The sequence below is a fragment of the Triticum aestivum genome, chromosome 6B (assembly GCF_018294505.1).
Source record: "Triticum aestivum cultivar Chinese Spring chromosome 6B, IWGSC CS RefSeq v2.1, whole genome shotgun sequence".
In the NCBI taxonomy this organism is placed as follows: Eukaryota; Viridiplantae; Streptophyta; class Magnoliopsida; order Poales; family Poaceae; genus Triticum; species Triticum aestivum.
The window spans coordinates 667,955,832-667,976,736 of record NC_057810.1 but is presented as its reverse complement, the minus strand read 5'-3'; the positions used below and the strand labels follow the sequence as shown (position 1 = coordinate 667,976,736).

General features: G+C 43.8%; 1 protein-coding gene across 1 annotated transcript in view; it reads left to right on the top strand.

Annotated features, from left to right (window-relative positions):
• The window catches only part of LOC123139567 (uncharacterized), a 29,410-nt gene extending 8,505 nt beyond the window's left edge, over positions 1-20,905 (top strand). Inside the window, exons 2-3 of the mRNA XM_044559342.1 lie at positions 19,749-20,196; positions 20,375-20,905. Of these exons, the coding sequence (XP_044415277.1) occupies positions 19,749-20,196; positions 20,375-20,905 (979 nt within the window). The remainder of the gene's footprint in view (positions 1-19,748; positions 20,197-20,374) is intronic.

Genomic DNA, 20,905 nt, shown 5'->3' with positions numbered 1-20,905 from the left:
GATCCGGAGACCTTCGATGGCAGAGCGAGCTATTGCGCGGGCGAAGGGGTTCGGAGGAATTTCCAAAATTTTGCCCGTGTCTATATATAGCCCGACCCTGTCGGTGTGACCGAGTGGAACAACTCGGTGGCACCGAGATGCATAACTGTGTTCAGTTACAGCAACTCGGTGTGACCGAAAAGTTCAAATCGGTTGCACCGAGATTGAAAACTCAGATCAACTTAATGATCTCGGTAGGACCGAAATGGAGGAATCGTCAGACCGAGAATCACAAAGAGGTTTTGGAAGTTTAAGTCTATGACGAATCGGGGACTCTGAGTGCTCCTCACACAGAGTGGTTCGAATCTGACTTGATCAAATTTTGTGATGTAGCATGAATAGAGTTTGATATGAGAAAAGCATAGATAGCTAGAGAGGGTTCTTAGGCATTCTTGTCCATCCACTTGGCCAAAAGAAAAATGAACCAAATAATCAAAACAACAAGTGGATGTCCTTGAATGAGTAAAATATGCACCAACATGCTCACACAATAAGATAGCAAATGAAATATGTGGCAAAGCATGCACAACCAATTCTAGCATCTATCAAACAATTGGCGATGACTAGGTCATCTATATATGAGTATATTGACTTAGGAGTCAAATGAGAACATTTGATCATAGGTCATACTCATTGTTTAAGCTCAAGTGGGGTTACCACTTTTACATAATGCATTGATGTGTTCACACCATTAGAGTTGCTTTGACTCAATTTTTGAGTTAAGCTCCCCCTAGATGTGAGATCCCCCCTTTAGAGGGATGAACTAACCTTGGGTTTTGTCGATGATGACTTCATGTAGGTGTTGAAGATGTGGATGCTCAATGTTGAAGTAGATCATTTGGAGCAATCCTTTGGAGTGAGTTGCACTTTCAACTTACCTACATAGGTTAGTCCCACAAGGAACAAACAAGAATATCCATAGACATAGAGTGATGCACACACATGATGATGTCCATGAAAACATTAGGTTACCTTGTCCCTTGCCTTACCAACATGAGGGTTTGTGACTCCTTGAACTAGTGCAAGATGTGGAAGTTGATTGCACTTGTCCTTGCCATAAAGATATGAGTAAAGAATGTTGGCGGAGTCACTCTCAAGAACTCTCTAGTTCTTCTTCTTCGGGATCCACATCATCTTGATGGGAATCCTTGGAGTTGTAGTTGTACTTGATGAAGTAGAACTTGACGTAGTCTTGGGAATCCACTTGACCGAGACATTAGGTGCTTCTTCAAATGCATCAATCTCTTCTTGAAGCTTATCCTTGCCTTTGTCCTTGTGGTCTTGTGGAGGAAGATCATCTTGAGCTTGTGTTCCCTTGAAGGAAGTAGGATCATACTTCTCTTGTTGAGGAACAAACTTCGTCTTGGGGTATTGATCTTCTTCCCACTCAACTCCATTGGCATTGAACTTTCATTCAAAACCAACACCTTGATTCTTCCGGTGTCTTTCTTGCTTGCGTACAATTTCCTCGAATTGCTTACTCCCGTCAAGGCTCTTGTAAACACCTTTCTCTATAATTCCCTTCAATAAGCTATTTTCTTGCTCAAGTGTAACTTGGCTAAGAGAATCATTAGTGGAATCAAGAGAACTACTAGAAGCAACAATATTGGATTTAACATTATTATTGTTACTACTAGAGGAAGTATCTTTCTTGTACTTGTTACCAGACTTGACTTGAGGCATGTAAGTAGATAAGAGTAAACGCTTGGCAATGTAAGAAGAACTTTTCTTACGGAGATCATCATTGATTGCCTTTAAGAACTCATGCTCTTGCTCAAGATTGAGCTTTTCAAAGCGTAACTTCTCATGAGCCCTTAAAAGTTCTCGATGATTTTCGAAGATAGTTTCATGAGCCAACTTTACAGTGTTTAGTTCTTTAGTTATAATCTCAATTTTCTCCTTATCATTGTCATTCATTTGATTAGCATGATTAATTGACGTTTCATCATAGTGTTCATCACTAGAGTTGTCAACAAGTAAATCATCATCCACAAGCAAGTCATCTTCATCACTATTGAAATCAACATACTCACGATGTGTTAACTTTGGACCTTTGGCCATGAAGCATCTTCCAATTCCTTCATTTGGTGAATCAAATATGTCGTAGGAGTTGTGAAAGAACATGCGGTGCCCCCATGTTTGGTTTTGGCAATTGATGACAATCTCTATGGACTAATGGTTGCCTTGAGTTATATTTGAAGGGTTTGTCCATAGGCTTTTCTTGGAGTCCATTTGTTGGTTTCAAGGAGAGTTTGTGATGACCAAGTTGCTATTAAGGAATTATCCAAAGATTGGTCTTATGAGTGTTGAGCTTATTGCAAGCATGTCTTGAAGAAGAAGATTGTGTGATCATTCATGTTTACCTTCAAGACATCATCCAAATTAAGAGAGTTGGAAAGATTCAAGGTTGATCAAGACTAAGTCAAAGAATAAATCAAGTTGATCAACACATAAAGCATAGAAGATGTACCGAGAGGGATCAAGCGATCCCATGGTATGGTAAGCATGGTCAATTACGCTTTGTGTACTAACCCATGGTCTTCATGCGAGTTCTTTGTGGGGTTAGGTTGCGGTGTGCAAGCTCAAGTAGAATCATCACGAAGAGATCATATGCTTGAAGCTTGCTGTCCATTGTGGCGACAATGGACTTGTGAAGATGTGCAGAAGAGTGGCTCACCCATAGTGGAGTATGGGGGAGCAATCAACTAGTCTTCTTCGAGCCAATGCAATCAAGAAAGGTGGTCCAACTTGAGGGAGTCAAGATCGTCATAATCTAGCTCAAGTGGACCATGTGCAAGGCAAAGGTTTGCCCTTGATAGGTTTTCTATTTTACCGGTCTCACAGTAGTTGTGGGAGACCGGGTTATAGGATTGATTGCCGTACTATCAAGGGGGGCTCTCGATGAGTTGCTTGATCATATCGTTCGTAGAGAGATCAAACCATTGCATCCTTGCATCATATTTTTGGTTCTTGTTTGTTTCTTCTCCTTGTGAGATTTGGAGCTTATGGTCATTTTTATGACAAGCTCGAGTTCATCGAAAACGGAGTTCGCATGCGTCTTCTATGATGTTTTCGGTGTTGGAGGTTTTACCGGTCTTATCCAAGGAAGGGTTCTCACCATTTTCTTATGGGCCTTTTCTCATTTGCTTCTTATTGATATTTCTATCAAGATTGTGTTAGCCCTTGTTGCTAGCTTTCCAACAAACTTGGTTTCATCGAATTCGGAGCTCGTATGCGAAAGTTGTGGCTGTTTTGATATTGCCTGTTTTACATAGAGAGGTTGTACCGCCCCGTAGAGAGGTTGTACCGGTTGACCGGTACAACCGGTGTTTGGAGCGGTTGTACCGCTCTAGAATTGGTCCGGAGGTTGTACCGGCCATGTACCGCTCTACCACCGGACTAGTTTCTGTTTTGGAGCGGTTCTTGGGCGGTTGTTGACCGGTTTAACCGGTTTAACCGGTACTGCCGGCTCCCCGGGCTGTTGTACCGCTTAGAGCTTTTCCCAGGTTGGTTTTTCCTCTGCTTTGGCCGGTTGTACCGGTTTGTGAACCGGTTGTACCGGTCCTACAGGTTTCTGCACATAATGGGCAGATTTGTGGGGACCTATTTAAGGGGGTCTTCTTCCCCAATGGTTCCCCAACTCTTGAGCTCGTTTTTGCCCCCCATTGTTGACCTTTTTGAGCTTGCTAACTCTCAATCCCTCCATGGATTATTGCTAGTTTTTGAGGGAAAAGAGAGAGGAGATCTAGATCCACACTTCCACCAATCACTTCCACCAACCCCTTGGATCTAGATCTTGGAGTTCTTGGTGTTCTCCTTCTTGTTCTTCCTCTCATTTTCCTCCCTAGCATTAGTTGCTTTGGTGGGATTTGGGAGAGAAGGACTTGGGCACTCCGTGTGCCCTTGCCATTGCATTTGTGCATCGGTTTGAGTTCTCCACGGTGATACGTGGAAGTTACAAGTTGAGAAGCTTATTACTCTTGGGTGCTTGGTACCCTTGAGCTTGTTCCTCTTGGATGCTTGGGTGCCCTAGACGGTTGGTGGTGTTCGGAGCTCAATCATTGTGGTGTAAAGCTCCGGGCAAGCGTCGGGGTCTCCAATTAGGTTGTGGAGATCGCCCCGAGCAATTTGACGGGTACCGGTGATCGCCCCCTAGGGTTGCCACAGTGTACGGGTTCGGTGACCGCCCCCAAGGGTTGCCATTTGTACGGGTTCGGTGACCGCCCTCAAGGGTCCCTTAGTGGAATCACGGCATCTTGCATTGTGCGAGGGCGTGAGGAGATTACGGTGGCCCTAGTGGCTTCTTGGGGAGCATTGTGCCTCCACACCGCTCCAAACAGAGATTAGCATCCGCAAGGGTGTGAACTTCGGGATACATCGTCGTCTCCGCGTGCCTCGGTTATATCTTACCCGAGCCCTTTACTTATGCCCTTTACTTTGTGATAGCCATATTGTTCTTTGTCATATATCTTGCTATCACATAGTTGTTTATATTGCTTAGCATAAGTTGTTGGTGCACATAGGTGAGCCTAGTTGTTTTAGGTTTTGTGCTTGACAAATTAACCGCTAGGTTTATTCCGCATTTGTTCAAGCCTAAACCGTAATTATTTTAAAAAAACGCCTATTCACCCCCCCTCTAGGTGACATCCACGATCTTTCAATTGGTATCAGAGCCTCGTCTCTCTTTGTTAGGCTTAACCGCCTAGAGAGTAAAGATGTCGACTAGGGGATGAGGATTCTCTCACACTCTTAGTTTCGATGGCACAAATTTTGATGTTTGGGTAATTCGCATGCTTAGTCTCTTTAGGGTCATGGACACAAATTTAGAGCGAATTGTAGATATGGGTTTTTCTCCTCCAAAGGATCCCCAAAGATTATCTTTAGAGGATGAGAAAAACTCTTATCTCAATGCTCAAGCTTCTAATGTGCTTTTTGATGCTTTGAGCAATGTAGTTATTTTTCAACTCATGCCGTTCCGGGATGCTCATGAGTTATGGACAAAGCTTCAAGATAAATATGGTGTGTCCAAGATTTGTGGGGATGGTTGTTCTCCCTCCACCCCCGGTCATATAGTCTTCTCAACTTCTTCTACTTCACCTACATGTGGTTTGCCACAAGGTAATGATATGGTGAGTAGTGTTGGTCATTGCAATGATGATAGTATGCTTATTGTGGATGATCCTTCATCACTATATTATTGCAATGCTCCCTCTTTGGGCTTTAACACTTCGAGCACTCCAAATGTTTCACATGCTTGTGTTGATAGTCCTTGCATATCATGTAGAAATTGCTTGACCAAATATCATGATGATATGCTTGCTATGTCTTGTTGCCATGATAAAAATGCATCTATTTCCTTGAATTGTTGTGCTAACAATGTAGAGGAAACCCAACACTCCATGGAACAAGATGTGGTGTTTAATGGTGCCTCAAGGGATCCTACACCGTCATCTATTGCTTTTTGCCTTATGGCTAAGGCGTCAAAGGTATCTCCTACTTTGCACCCCAATATGTCTCTTGATGATGATGTTGATACTAATGATGATGAGGATAATGATGAAGAGAATGATAATGTTGCCTCCTTAAAAACTAAGGGGGAAATGATTTTTAAAGATCTTCATAAAAATAAAATTGCTCGTTCCAACTTCATGGAAATAATGTCCATTGCCATTGATGGCAAGAAATACATTGAGGAGTTGGATTCTCATCTAGAGGAGCATGAGGCCACCATTGAGAAAATGGAAGCTCATGGGCGTGATTGCGCAAATGAGATCGCGGAGCTATCTCAAGCTCTTGGACATGAACAAACCACCTCTGAATCTCTTGAGGAGACTTTTGCTCTAGAATTATCTAGAGTGAGGGAATCTCATGATAGAGATCTTGAGGTGGCCAACGATTTCAAAACTAAAACTGCTAAGCTTGAAGTTTCTCATGCTAGACTCCGTGAGGATTTTGAGCACCTCGAAAATGGCTCAAGGGTCATCAAGGGTGAGCTCATCAAACTCACCGAGTCTCATGCCCAACTTGAAGCTTCTTATTTAAAAGAGCTTGCCAAGTTGCCTTCTCCTCTTGTTGTTAATGATGATGCTTGTGCTACTAATTCTATTACTTGTGAAGCATCCATTTTGAAGGAGAATGTTGAGCTACGGGCTCAACTTGAGGTGCTATCTAGCAATTATGGGAAATTGGAAGAAAGTCATAAAAAGCTCTCAAGCTCTCATGATGATCTTCTAGTATCCCATAGTGTGCTAAAGATAGCTCATGAGGCCATGATTGCTAAGGTAACATCTAGTGAGCCTCATGTGGTTACTAGCACTACTTCTAGTCAAAATAGTATATTGCCATGTGCTAGTCCTTGTAATTCATCTACTCACAATGTTGGTACATCTTGTGATGAATTGCTTTCCTTGCCTTGTTGCTCTAATGATGAAGCTTATACTTCCTCTAGTACTTGTGTTGAGACTAACCGTGTAGAGGAAATCAAAGAGCTCAAGGCCCAAGTCACTTCTTTGAAGAAAGACTTGGAAAAGTGTCATGAAGGGAAATCCACACTCAATAATATCTTGAGTGTGCAAAAATCCCCCAATGACAAAGGTGGACTTGGATTCAACTCCAATAAGAAGAAGAAGTCCAAGATGAACAAAAAGAAGGGCCAAGAACAAGTCAAGAATTCGGCCAAGATTGTTTGCTTCAAGTTCAAAGTAGAAGGGCATCATGTTAGATCTTGCCCATTGAAGAAGAAGGTCATTAGTGTCAAGCAACAAGGGAAGAGGGCACAAGTTCAATCACATGCTCAACCTCAAGTTAAAGAAAGGCCTCTTCCCAAGAAGACTCAAGTTAATGCTTCTCAAGTTGAGAAATCAAGTGAGAAGAAAGTGAAGAGTAGACGTTGCTACCTATGCCGTGAGAAAGGTCACCTCGCTTCTTCATGCACTAGTGGTAACTTATCCAACCCAATTATTATTGATGATGTCTATTCTCTTGGGAAGGATAAGGTTGGCAATGTGGTTGCCAAGTTTGTTGGTACTCAAAGTGGTTTGAAGCAAAGAACCATTTGGGTAGCCAAGCCTATTGTGACTAACCTCTTAGGACCCAACTTGGTTGGGGACCAACTAGCTCAAACTTGATCAATAGGTGTTGTTGGAGGGAATTGGAGACTTGGCTACTTTATGAAGAATTAAGGGGACTTCATCACTCTTATTGTCTCAAGCCAAGTCAATTGAATCATCAAGTTTATATCTTATATCCAATGTGCCTCCTTGCGGTAACTTGTACTTAAAATTGCTTACATTGAAAGTTACTTGCTCCCTTGCATGTTTTTGGTTTTGTTCCTTGCATGTGTTGGTATATGTTGTGATTCCAACTTGCTTATCTTGAGCAATCAAGTATGTGGGTGTTGGTTTGCACACCATGTACGTGTGTGTCGTGCGTTGAGCCTTTATGCTTCTTGTTTGTATCCTAGTTGGCTCGTGTGAGAGATTAATGGAACATCCCGTTTCGGGGGAGTGATGTGCTTTGTGCACCTCACAATCCTATAAATGTGTGTACATGAGGAATACCATCTAGTATTGATATTACAAGATTATCTAGTCGCTAGGTGGTATATCTCTCATGAGAAATTCAAAATCTAGATAGTCCATTAATTATCTCTTGTTTGTTCCTCTTATTGCCTCTTGTTAAGTTCTTATTGGTATCACATTATGGGGGAATAATATGCTAAGTGCATATTACAAGCCTAGAAAATGTGTACATTTGAGATATTATCACCTAGAATTGATATTGTAGATTATCTTGTTCCTAGGTGGCGTGTTAGCTCTACAAGTTGCAATTTGCTTGTGTTTGTTGTGAAGATGATGTTGGACATCCTTGCTATCTACCACCGGGAATTATTTCCAAATACTTCTTGTCTTTTGACAATTGGTAGTCACTTATGTGTGGTAGAATTTGTTGATCATCTTTACTTTGGCTTTTGTTTTTCTTTTTCTCTTGCCAAGGTTTGTGTCAACTCCCGGTGTCTTCCCTACCACTTGTGGATCTTGTTTATTTCTTGTTCTTGTCTAGTGTTTTCTAGATATAGTGAAAGTAGTGATCCCACCTTGTGCATTTTGTATTCAAATGCAAATCCCATATAATGCACAACTCGTGGGGGAGCTATCCTATTTTCTTTAGAACACTCTTCCTGTGATCCTTATCAAGTGTGTTTTGGTGGAAGGCAAGCCATTTCTTTTTGGTACTTTGTGCCATCATGAAACTTTGTTGAGAGCTTGGTTTGTTTGGAACCATCCTCTCTTTGGGAGTTTGACATCTTTAGTTTAGTGTGTATCAATGGATATCTCATTCCTTGATGTATCTTTAATGATATCTTCCAAGTGATGATTTCTCCATTTGGTATCCTTTTCACTTGGCATTTCTTTCTATTTAGGTTTCGGGTTTTGAAAGTCTTGAGCATGCATGTTTACTTCATGTATTTCATTTGCCATGCTTTCTTTCTTTGACTCATATATAAGGGAAACTCCACCTAGTCTCAATTTGGATGAGATGTGCATGAAATTCATTTTCATATCTATATGCACATATTTATGTGGAGTTTGTCCTATGTATTGGTGTTTCTAACTATTTGGTCCCGATGAGTTTGGGTACCGTTTAGTTTGTGTTGTTCTTCTAGGAACATTTGGAGATGCATTGGATGCTCGGCTCACTCACAAGGAAGGTGTTGTCACCATGTGCATATTGGAGTCAAGCTAGGATGATCAATGAACTACTATCTACCTTCAATTGGTATCTACTACATCCTTCCAATGATATCTCGGTAACAAGTATCTATTCATGCTTTCTCCTCTTGCATTCAACCTTGTGTAGGTTGCATCTTGGCATGATTTTCATTTCATATCTTGTGATACTTGTTTCCTTTCTCAAAGCATCCCAACGATGATCTCTTGTTGCTAGTTGTGATGCCCTTGATGGATGTGTGTTTGGACTTCATTTATATACAATAAGACCATATCTAGCCAAGTGCTATGCTTTCAAGCAAATATCTTATTGGTATATTTATGACTTCCTTGTGGATATCTCGTTCCTTCATGTTGTAACTATTTTGGGTGTACATCCTTCTTTGTAGATATATATCATCATGATTTCGTCTACCTAGAACATTATACACTTGAGAGAAATTACATCTCTAGATGATATCCTTTCTTTCACGTCCACCTTGTCTCTCTTTTGTTATTTCTTTGGTGGCTCCGTGAAAGCTTTTGCCTTGAGTGCATGTCCTTTATCGTTGCATCTTGTTGCACTCTTGTGTGGTGAAGATTATTTTCCTCTTGCTTATCTTTACGAGGTTTTTGCCATCTTAATTGGTATCCCTCGTCTTGATGAGCCTCCCCTCGTCTATCTTCACCACGGGTTGTCACAAGCATAGGTTCTCTTTTGCTTATTAGTAAGCTTGTGAACCCATTTGCCAGTTGTGTGTGGGAATGATAGGCCTTGCACCATGTGCCTCATTCTTTCAAGACTATGTTGATGCTTAATGCTCATCCTAATCTTAGTCTTCTCAAGTGCTTCGCCATGACTCACACACATCATTTTGGTTGAGCCTATTCTTAAGTTGCCTCTTTTACATGTTGCTCAACCATGTGCTTGTTGCAAGCGCTAGGCTTTGTTTCCTATATGCTCACTTGCACTGGATGTGAGTTTCTATTGATTTTGGGGGAGCTATGATCCTATTTTGTGCACTTTGTATTCAAATACAAAAATTCTTATGTGTGCACAAATCATGGGGAGCTTCTCTAGTTTGTTTAGAACACTCCTTTGCGCTTATCATAATGTATTTATTCTTGTGGCATGTAGGATCATTGGTCTAGTTGGTTCAATTGATATCCGTTGATTGCTTGCTTCAATTGGTATCTTTTGATTGCTTGTTTCTCTCTTTGTTATGTCTTTGTGGCATATCATTTTTTTTGCAATCTTTGTGCCTCAATATAGTTTGTCTTCCTCCAAGTATTGTCAGTTGGATATGTGTATTGCATTCCACTCTCTTGTTGAGAAATACACAATTTATGGAGGACCACAATTTATATTGGCCTTCCAAACTTTTCGCCCATTTTGGCAATCAATACCAATGGGGGAGAAGTTTCAGAGAGTTTTGTGGAGAAGTTTAGAGAGCTATCTCCTCTTGCTTTGGTTTTGTTCCTTAGCTTTTGCATCTCTTTCATTGCACTATTATTGCATTGCATGGTGATGCATAATTCCTTATATAAACTCTCTTGAAAGTGATTGTCATCAATTACCAAAATGGGGGAGATTGAAAGAACATGCGGTGCCCCCATGTTTGGTTTTGGCAATTGATGACAATCTCTATGGACTAACGGTTGCCTTGAGTTATATTTGAAGGGTTTGTCCATAGGCTTTTCTTGGAGTCCATTTGTTGGTTTCAAGGAGAGTTTGTGATGACCAAGTTGCTATTAAGGAATTATCCAAAGATTGGTATTATGAGTGTTGAGCTTATTGCAAGCATGTCTTGAAGAAGAAGATTGTGTGATCATTCATGTTTACCTTCAAGACATCATCCAAATGAAGAGAGTTGGAAAGATTCAAGGTTGATCAAGACTAAGTCAAAGAATGAATCAAGTTGATCAACACACAAAGCATAGAAAATGTACCGAGAGGGATCAAGCGATCCCATGATATGGTAAGCATGGTCAATTACGCTTTGTGTACTAACCCATGGTCTTCGTGCGAGTTCTTTGTGGGGTTAGGTTGCGGTGTGCAAGCTCAAGTAGAATCATCACGAAGAGATCATATGCTTGAAGCTTGCTGTCCATTGTGGCGACAATGGACTTGTGAAGATGTGCAGAAGAGTGGCTCACCCATAGTGGAGTATGGGGGAGCAATCAACTAGTCTTCTTCGAGCCAATGCAATCAAGAAAGGTGGTCCAACTTGAGGGAGTCAAGATCGTCATCATCTAGCTCAAGTGGACCATGTGCAAGGCAAAGGTTTGCCCTTGATAGGTTTTCTATTTTACCGGTCTCACGGTAGTTGTGGGAGACCGGGTTATAGGATTGATTGCCGTACTGTCAAGGGGGGCTCTCGATGAGTTGCTTGATCATATCGTTCATAGAGAGCTCAAACCATTGCATCCTTGCATCATCTTTTTGGTTCTTGTTTGGTTCTTCTCCTTGTGAGATTTGGAGCTTATGGTCATTTTTATGACAAGCTCGAGTTCATCGAAAACGGAGTTCGCATGCGTCTTCTATGATGTTTTCAGTGTTGGAGGTTTTACCGGTCTTATCCAAGGAAGGGTTCTCACCATTTTCTTATGGGCCTTTTCTCATTTGCTTCTTATTGATATTTCTATCCAGATTGTGTTAGCCCTTGTTGCTAGCTTTCCAACAAACTTGGTTTCATCGAATTCGGAGCTCGTATGCGAAAGTTGTGGTTGTTTTGATATTGCCTGTTTTACATAGAGAGGTTGTACCGCCCCGTAGAGAGGTTGTACCGATTGACCGGTACAACCGGTGTTTGGAGCGGTTGTACCGCTCCAGAATTGGTCCGGAGGTTGTACCGGCCATGTACCGCTCTACCACCGAACTAGTTTCTGTTTTGGAGCGGTTCTTGGGCGGTTGTTGACCGGTTTAACCGGTTTAACCGGTACTACCGGCTCCCCAGGCTGTTGTACCGCTTAGAGCTTTTCCCAGGTTGGTTTTTCCTCTGCTTTGGCCGGTTGTACCGGTTCGTGAACCGGTTGTACTGGTCCTACAGGTTTCTGCACATAACGGGCAAATTCGTGGGGACCTATTTAAGGGGGTCTTCTTCCCCAATGGTTCCCCAACTCTTGAGCTCGTTTTTGCCCCCCATTGTTGACCTTTTTGAGCTTGCTAACTCTCAATCCCTCCATGGATTATTGCTAGTTTTTGAGGGAAAAGAGAGAGGAGATCTAGATCCACACTTCCACCAATCACTTTCTCCTCTATGTGAGGGGAACCCCTTGGATCTAGATCTTGGAGTTCTTGGTGTTCTCCTTATTGTTCTTCCTCTCATTTTCCTCCCTAGCATTAGTTGCTTTGGTGGGATTTGGGAGAGAAGGACTTGGGCACTCCGTGTGCCCTTGCCATTGCATTTGTGCATCGGTTTGAGTTCTCCACGGTGATACGTGGAAGTTACAAGTTGAGAAGCTTATTACTCTTGGGTGCTTGGTACCCTTGAGCTTGTTCCTCTTGGGTGCTTGGGTTCCCTAGACGGTTGGTGGTGTTCGGAGCTCAATCATTGTGGTGTAAAGCTCCGGGCAAGCGTCGTGGTCTCCAATTAGGTTGTGGAGATCGCCCCGAGCAATTTGACGGGTACCGGTGACCGCCCCCAAGGGTTGCCAAAGTGTACGGGTTCGGTGACCGCCCCCAAGGGTTGCCATTTGTACGGTTTCGGTGACCGCCCTCAAGGGTCCCTTAGTGGAATCACGGCATCTTGCATTGTGCGAGGGTGTGAGGAGATTACGGTGGCCCTAGTGGCTTCTTGGGGAGCATTGTGCCTCCACACCGCTCCAAACGGAGATTAGCATCCGCAAGGGTGTGAACTTCGGTATACATCATCGTCTCCGCGTGCCTCGGTTATCTCTTACCCGAGCCCTTTACTTATGCCCTTTACTTTGTGATAGCCATATTGTTCTTTGTCATATATCTTGCTATCACATAGTTGCTTATATTGCTTAGCATAAGTTGTTGGTGCACATAGGTGAGCCTAGTTGTTTTAGGTTTTGTGCTTGACAAATTAACCGCTAGGTTTATTCCGCATTTGTTCAGGCCTAAACCGTAATTATTTTAAAAAAACGCTATTCACCCCCCCTCTAGGCGACATCCACGATCTTTCAAGTTGGTTGACACAAGTGCTAGACCGGCAACACCTTCATCTGGAGTATATTCGGAGTCGGAGTGATAGCTTCTCTTGGAGTGTTTGTCGGAGTCGGAACCGGAAATCCATTCACCAACATGAGCTTGATGTCTTCGTTTTGTGTAGCTCCTTGATGACTTGTCCTTCCTTTCCGAATCCTTGCTTCTCCGTGAGGTTCTTCGTTCATAACGATCATCTCTACTCCTCCTCTCTCTTGGTGGCGATTCTTCTCTTTTGCTTCTTCTCTTGTAGAATTTGTTGAAGTTCTTCACCATTAAGCTCAATTCTTCATTGAAGGTTTGTTTCTCACTTGATGATGTGGGGGCTTCACTTGAGGCTTTGTAAGCACCACTTGACTTGTTGTGAAGTTCCTCCTTATCCTTGAGTGACATCTCATGAGCAACAATTCTTCCAATGACTTCCGTTGGCTTGAGATTTTTGTAATTTGGCATCATTTGGATCAATGTGCACACGGTATCATACTTTCCATCCAATGCTCTTAGGATCTTCTTGATGATGAATCTGTCGGTCATCTCTTCACTCCCTAAGCCGGCAATCTCATTTGTGATAAGTGCAAGCCTAGAGTACATTTCAGCGACACCTTCACCATCCTTCATTTTGAACTTGTCAAGCTGACTTTGGAGCACATCCAACTTGGATTCCTTGACGGATTTGGTACCTTCGTGCATATCAATCAAAGTATCCCAAATTTCCTTTGCATTCTCAAGACGGCTAATTTTGTTGAATTCTTCGGGGCACAATCCGTTGAAGATGATATCACAAGCTTGAGCGTTGTATTGCAGCATCTTCAATTCTTCCGCATTCGCTTCATGGCTCGGTTCTCTCCCATCAAAGAATTCACCTTGCAAGCCAATACAAATAAGTGCCCAAACGGCGGGGTTATGTCCGAGAATATGCATTTTCATCTTATGCTTCCAACTAGCAAAATTAGTACCATCAAAGTAAGGACCTCTACGGTGATAATTTCCCTCGCTAGACGCCATACTCTCCTAGGTTGTGAAACGAAGGCTATGACCACCAAAAGCTATGGAAATCAAAGCAAATGGAGACCAAAGCTCTGATACCACTTGTAGGACCTTGAAGTATGTCTAGAGGGGGTGATTAGACTACTTGACCAATTAAAAACTTAACATTTTCCCAATTTTAGAGTTTGACAGATTTTAGCTATTTTAGGACAAGTCAAGTAATCATCACACAGTTCAAGCAAGCATGCAAAAGAGTATATAGGCAGCAGAAATTAAAGCATGCAACTTGCAAGAAAGTAAAGGGAAGGGTTTGGAGGATTCAAACGCAATTGGAGACACGGATGTTTTTGGCGTGGTTCCAATAGGTGGTGCAATCATACATCCATGTTGATGGAGACTTCAACCCACGAAGGGTAACGGTTGCGCGAGCCCATGGAGGGCTCCACCCACGAAGGGTCCACGAAGAAGCAACCTTGTCTATCCCACCATGGCCGTCGCCCACGAAGGACTTGCCTCACTAGCGGTAGATCTTCACGAAGTAGGCGATCTCCTTGCCCTTACAAACTCCTTGGTTCAACTCCACAATCTTGTCGGAGGCTCCCAAGTGACACCTAGCCAATCTAGGAGACACCACTCTCCAAGAAGTAACAAATGGTGCGTTGATGATGAACTCCTTGCTCTTGTGCTTCAAATGATAGTCTCCCCAACACTCAACTCTCTCTCATAGGATTTGGATCTCGTGGAAAGAGGATTTGAGTGGAAAGCAACTTGGGGAAGTCTAGAGATCAAGATTCATATGGTAGGAATGGAATATCTTGGCCTCAACACATGAGTAGGTGGTTCTCTCTCAGAAATGGTAAGTTGGAAGTGTAGGTTTAGTCTGATGGCTCTCTCTCCGAATGAAGAGGAGGTGGAGGGGTATATATAGCCTCCACACAAAATCTAACCGTTACACACAATTTACCAAACTCGGTGGGACCAATTCAACAGACTCGGTCGGACCGATTTAGTAAACCTAGTGACCATTAGTGATTTTCGGTGGGACCGACATGCAACTCGGTGAGACCGATTTGGTTAGGGTTAGGGCATAACGTAATCTCGGTAAGACCAATTACACAAACTCGGTAAGACCGATTTTGGTAATAAGCTTTCCAGAGAGTTGGTCAGGTAAACTCGGTCGGACCGATTTGCTCTTTTCGGTGAGACCGAAATGTTACAAAAGGGAAACGGAGAGTTTACATTGCAATCTCGGTGGGACCGATCGCTCACTTCGGTTAGACCGAAACATTACGAAGGGAAACAGAGAGATTACAATCCCATCTCGGTGAGACCGAGATCCCTATCTGTAGGACCGATTTGCTTAGGGTTTGTGGCAGTGGCTATGACTTTTGGAATCGGTGGCGCCGGATAGGAAGAATCGGTGTGACCAATTTTGGCTTTGGGTTTAGGTCATTTGTGGATGTGGGAAAGTAGCTGAGGGTTTTGGAGCATATCACAAAGCACATGAAGCAAGAGGCTCAATAAGCAACACCTCATCCCTCCTTGATAGTATTGGCTTTTCCTATAGACTCGATGTGATCTTGGATCACTAAAATATAAAATGAAGAGTCTTGGGCCTTTTAGCTTGAGCCAATCCTTTGTCCTTAGTATTTTGAGGGATCCACTTTCATCATCCATGCCATGCCATTCATTGAGCTTTCCTGAAATAATAGTCTTGGAATAGCATTAGCTCAATGAGCTATATGTTGTTATGAATTACCAAAACCACCTAGGGATAGTTGCACTTTCAATATGCAAGTCCAATTCCTGCACTGACTGACCAATCTCAGTGGCCTGAGGTGGAAATAGAATTTACCTTGTGACCCCATGTCACTAGAAGAAAGGCTGGGAGGCCAAAACAGAGCAGATTCAAAGCTTGGTTTGAGAAAGGTGGTTGTAGTAAGAAGGGGAAAAAGGAAAAGGAAAAGAATGATAATCCCAAAAGGGCTCAAAAAGGTAACAAAAATAGGTGCAAGTTGTGTGAGGTACTTGGGCACAGAATTGGTTCATCCAAATGCATCTACACTCCTCAGAGGCCAAAGTATGTTTATGTTACTGTTGTTGCAAGTTTTTGATTTTGCTACTTGTTCTAGTATCTAACCAAGTCAAATGCTTTATTTTTTAGGAGGAAGCATGCAGAAAAAACCCCACCTCTTGTTGTTGAACAATGTTGGCCAGTGAAAAAAAAGCAAGACTCAATGGCTTTAGAAGGAAGAGCACTAAGCAGATAATGTTTGGTGACAAAGATATGGAGCAAACTGAAACTGTTACTGCTGAACATGAGCTAAGTGTTTCTGTTTTGGATGATGTGATGCATACTGAATCTGTTTTGCAGGTGCTAGGGCAATCTGAAACTGTTGCAGATGAAGCAATTGTTGTGCTGCCATGCGAATCTGCTTTGACAGCTGTGTTGCCATGTTTGGAGGTTGTGCTGCCAAGTGTTGAGTTGCAAACTGAAGTATGTGTGCCATCTACTCAATCTGCAGAAGTGCAAACTGAAGTAGTTGAACAATGTCTGCCATCTACTCAATCTGCAGAAGTGCAAACTGAAGAAGTGGGACATGGTTGGGCCGAGCGGATCGGGCCCGGCAGATCCTGACGTGCGTGCGCACTGCCGTCGAGAGGGGGGATGGGCTGCATGCAAGAGGGTCAATGACATGTGGGCCATCCCTGTCCCATGCATGCCATGCAACGTCGCAGCCTAGCTATTATGTGCTCGTGAACGCTGTGACACAGCCGAGCCATTTGCATGCGGGCTTGCATGCACGCATCGACGTAGTAAAGCACGGCAGGAGCGCAGCGTATACGTATGTCGCATCCAAGCTATTTTAACAAATGCATGTTTGAACCTGAGACATGGGACGGACGCGTCGGTGGTGCGGGCGGTGGTGCAGCTCCTTTTTCAGCGTCACGCGCGGATGAACGGGCTTGTTTCCCACGCGGCGTCACTGCCGATGCAAGTGCACGAAATGATGCATCTCGCCTGTGCCGCTCGTGCCTCTTTGGATGCTCTGCCCGCCGTTTTTGAATTAATGCCCGCAATTACTTATGCCAGTACGAACGGAGAAGAGAAAACGATCGAGAAGGCACCGTGTACACATTGACCACGGCTGCAACGCAGCTATAAAAGGGCACCATTTCCTCATCCCTCTCACACTCATCTCTCAAGCCTCCTCCGCTTTTTCTTTTCGAGCCAAATCCACCACTCGAGCCACCATGCAGTTCAACGGCCCTACCTACCGTCGCCCTCGCACCGTGCCGGAGAGGGAGTACCCGGCCGGAGTCATCGTCGAGAATAGCCTGAGGGTGTGGGCCATCTCAAGGTGGAGGGGCCCTAGAGAGTTGGCTCGCTTCTTCCTCCAAGCCGGCTACCGCCACCTCCCTCCAGGCACTCCGCCCATGTTCCACCTCCACGAGAAGTACGATGGCAACACCAATGGCCTCGTCAGCGGCCTCTACGTCACCTTCACCAACCCCTATGACGCTCACCACCTCCTCGACGAGGTGTTCTGGTGTGGATGCGAGTTTATCGCGTTCACGACCTACAACATCTTCACCAACTTCCACCACATCTTCCCTCACCCCAACGGCATGCACACCCTCCCCTACCAGATGCCGGAGAACGACGAGTGAGGGGCGCCGGCTAAGGAGGAGGGGCCAAGGAGTTGTTCGAGTGTGAGTCTTTCTATCTATCTAGCTTGTGTTTGTGTTGGTTCGGGCATGTGTGCCCGTGTCTTCTATCTATCTAGTTTTAATTATTTTCCTTTCATGTTTTATGAACTATATGTTGTAAGGGGATGCCCCTCTATATGTTCTATCTATCTATGCTACTAGGGTACCCGATGCCCCTCTATCGTGCTATCTATTAATGTTTTTTCGGGCTATCGTGCTATCTATTAATTTTTTTTGATTTGTGCTATGGTGTTTTCAAAGTTTCTCCATTGCATTTTATTTATGTGGCCATGTGAACTAAAAAATGCACTAAAACATGATCCAATCATATAAGTTGTTGTTAGCACATGTCTAGTTAATTATCTTCCTTTTATGTTTTATGCACTATATGTTGTAAGGGGATGCCCCTCTATGTTGTAAGGAGATGCTACTAGGGGCACACTAGATGTCTTTCTTTTTTGAGAGGGGCACAACCTTTTTCGGTTGAAACACACGAGTAAAAACTTTGAAAACACCATAGCACAAATCAAAATCAAAATAAAAATGGTGCTTGGTTGAAATAAACTAGAACCAAACAATTGCAACTTTTTTTGTTCACAAAGACTGCAAGTTAGACTGCTAACTAGAACCAACCTTTTGTTTTAGCCGAAACAACACGGGACCCTACCATCGGACACGATAGCTTATGCATAAAAATAGCTCAAATAATTATCAGATGAGTTATCTAAAAAAAGGTGAAGGCGGGAAACTTAAAATTTGTGAAATAACCTAAAGCCGAAAAGATATATCGATGTCAATGACCATGTGCACTTTTTTTTGCACTAGCTACACTTCTTTTATCAATGGGCCTGGATATGTTCTATTCGGCCCTGCCTAACTTCTATATGGGCCTGGCCTTTTCGGGCAACTGTGGACGGACCTTTTTTTTCCTTTTCTCCCTCTACCACTGAAACTGAAACTGATGACGAACTGAAGAACTAAAAAACAAAATAGAGTGGAGAAGACATGCCAAATTTGTACAGCACAACACTTTTATTCAAATGTAAATATCATTACGATTACAAATGATGCCCAATCTATTCACTTACGACTAATTATCATCGAATAAACAAATGTGAGAGCAATTACACAAACATAAAAAAGTTCGGCCATCAGCCCCATCAAATTGCCCTGCTTCTGCAATTCGATGAGTTTCTTCATCTGCTTGTTCAGCTTCTTCAGCTCTGCCGTCACTCCTGCATCCCCCACAGTAGCACCAATGGAATGGGCGCCCCCAATGGAATCGCCAGATCCAGGGGCCCCAGATCCAGACGCGCCCGATCCAAACTTGCCCAACTTCTCCGCCTCCAACGGTAAATCGAGCTCCCCTGATGCACCCTCCAGTTGAATCTGCTCTATGTACTCATCTAGCCACTCAAAATGGGTGCATTGCTTTAATTTCTGAAATTGGAAAGATGAACCCTAAATCCCAAATCCGATGAAAAAAGGGCAAATATGAAATTGGGAGACAAAAACCAAAATTGGCATATTGAGAAGTAAAATCTCACCTTTCCCTGCTCTGGTTTGCTCTCGCATTTCACGAATTCCCGCCCAAGGTTGCCATTCTTGTCGGTCGTTGTGACTAGCCGCTTCAGGGGTGTGATACGTGGGCATGCAGGGCACCTTGTCATGGGCACTGCGCCATAGCGCGGCCATGAGCGGCGGGAGGCTGAAGCGGATCTCGACATTGCTAGGTCGCGGCCTGGAACGGCGTTGCTGCGCGTCGTCGCCGGAGAAGAAGAACAACAACGGTCGCGGAGGGGGGAGGATGGGCTCGAGTGCTGCATGGCTCGGGGCACGGCTAGGTGTCCTCTTGTACCAATGCTAACCTGGATAAGTTAGTGGGTCCCATGCTGTGGGTCCCGCTCACCTGACCAATGCTGAGTTGGATAAGTTAGTGGGTCTCATGTTGTGGGTCCCGCTCACCTGATTCGAGTTTTAAACATGTGTCTTTGGATTAGGCAGCAGTGTCGCATGGGAGCTATTTTTTCCAACGCAGATGTCGCATGAGAGCCATTTCAACCAACTACGTCGCATGAGAGACAATTCACACCAACGACGTCGTATGGGAGCTATTTGCCCGGGCAGATGAGGTCGTTCGTCGACGCGTGCCCACACACATTATTCAGCGGCCTCACACGACTCAAGCTAGAGAATTTGAGGCTACCCGAATCCGAATCCGAATCCGATTTTCCAAAGATTTTAGGTATATGCGAGCGGCTGCAGTCCCTCCGCTTGTACAACTGCGACGCCGGGATCAAGTCGTCGCTCCAAGTGGAGCACCAGCAGCTCAGTGAGCTTGAGATCATCAAGAGTGGTTTCGAGAGGGTTGATCTGAAGTGGCTCCCGGAGCTCAGGACCCTGAATTTTTCCTCTTGGAAGTCTCATCATGATGATCCCATGGCATTCCGTCACGTCCCGCTGCTCCACACCGTAACTATGAGTAATACGGCCGCTTCATATCACAAGATGCTAAGGTTGAGCGAATTTCTCGGCACGGCCACCATAAGCAACCTGCATTTAAACTTTGAAAGCGAAAAGGTTAGTGAAGGTTACAGCCTTGTTGATAATGCACGTAATTTTTCCATGGCTATGTCACTAATTGTGAGGGCTTAATATATTTTTCATTCTCTTTACCTTTTCCCAGGTCATGTAATCATTGTCAGGTTCTAGTCTTTAACCTGGATAATATATTTTTCATTCTCTTGGCCTTTTACAGATTTGGGTCAAACCTGAAGGTCCAATAGAATTATCACAAGTGTTCGACAAACTAAAGTTTGTGAAATTGGCCGACATTTCAGAAGAATGCGATCTGACCTGGACATTGTTCCTCTTGCGAGGCGCACCTAGCCTCGAGGAGCTATGTGTAAGCATGTGGAATAGATGTGACTTGGTAAGGGGTGACAAGGATAGGAAGAAGCTTCAGCTTAGCAAGGAGAAGAAGGACGCGGGCACGGAGTGGGAATCATCTTCCTCATCGGATTTCAAGCACCACAATCTAGACGTGCTCAGGATCTTTGGGTTTCAGTTGCAAGACAAGTTTGTGAATTATGTCAATGGTGTCATGGAATCGGCGGTTGATCTCAAGGGAGTGTACCTGTATAAGAGGCCGGGTTGTGGGGCTTGTGTGTGCAGAATGCGGAAGGATGGATATCTGTGGACCGAGAAGCAGAAGGTCTCGCTTTTGAATAGTTTCAACATGGATGCATGCCCGCTCTTAACGATTTACTTCCCGAGCTCAAGATCCTGA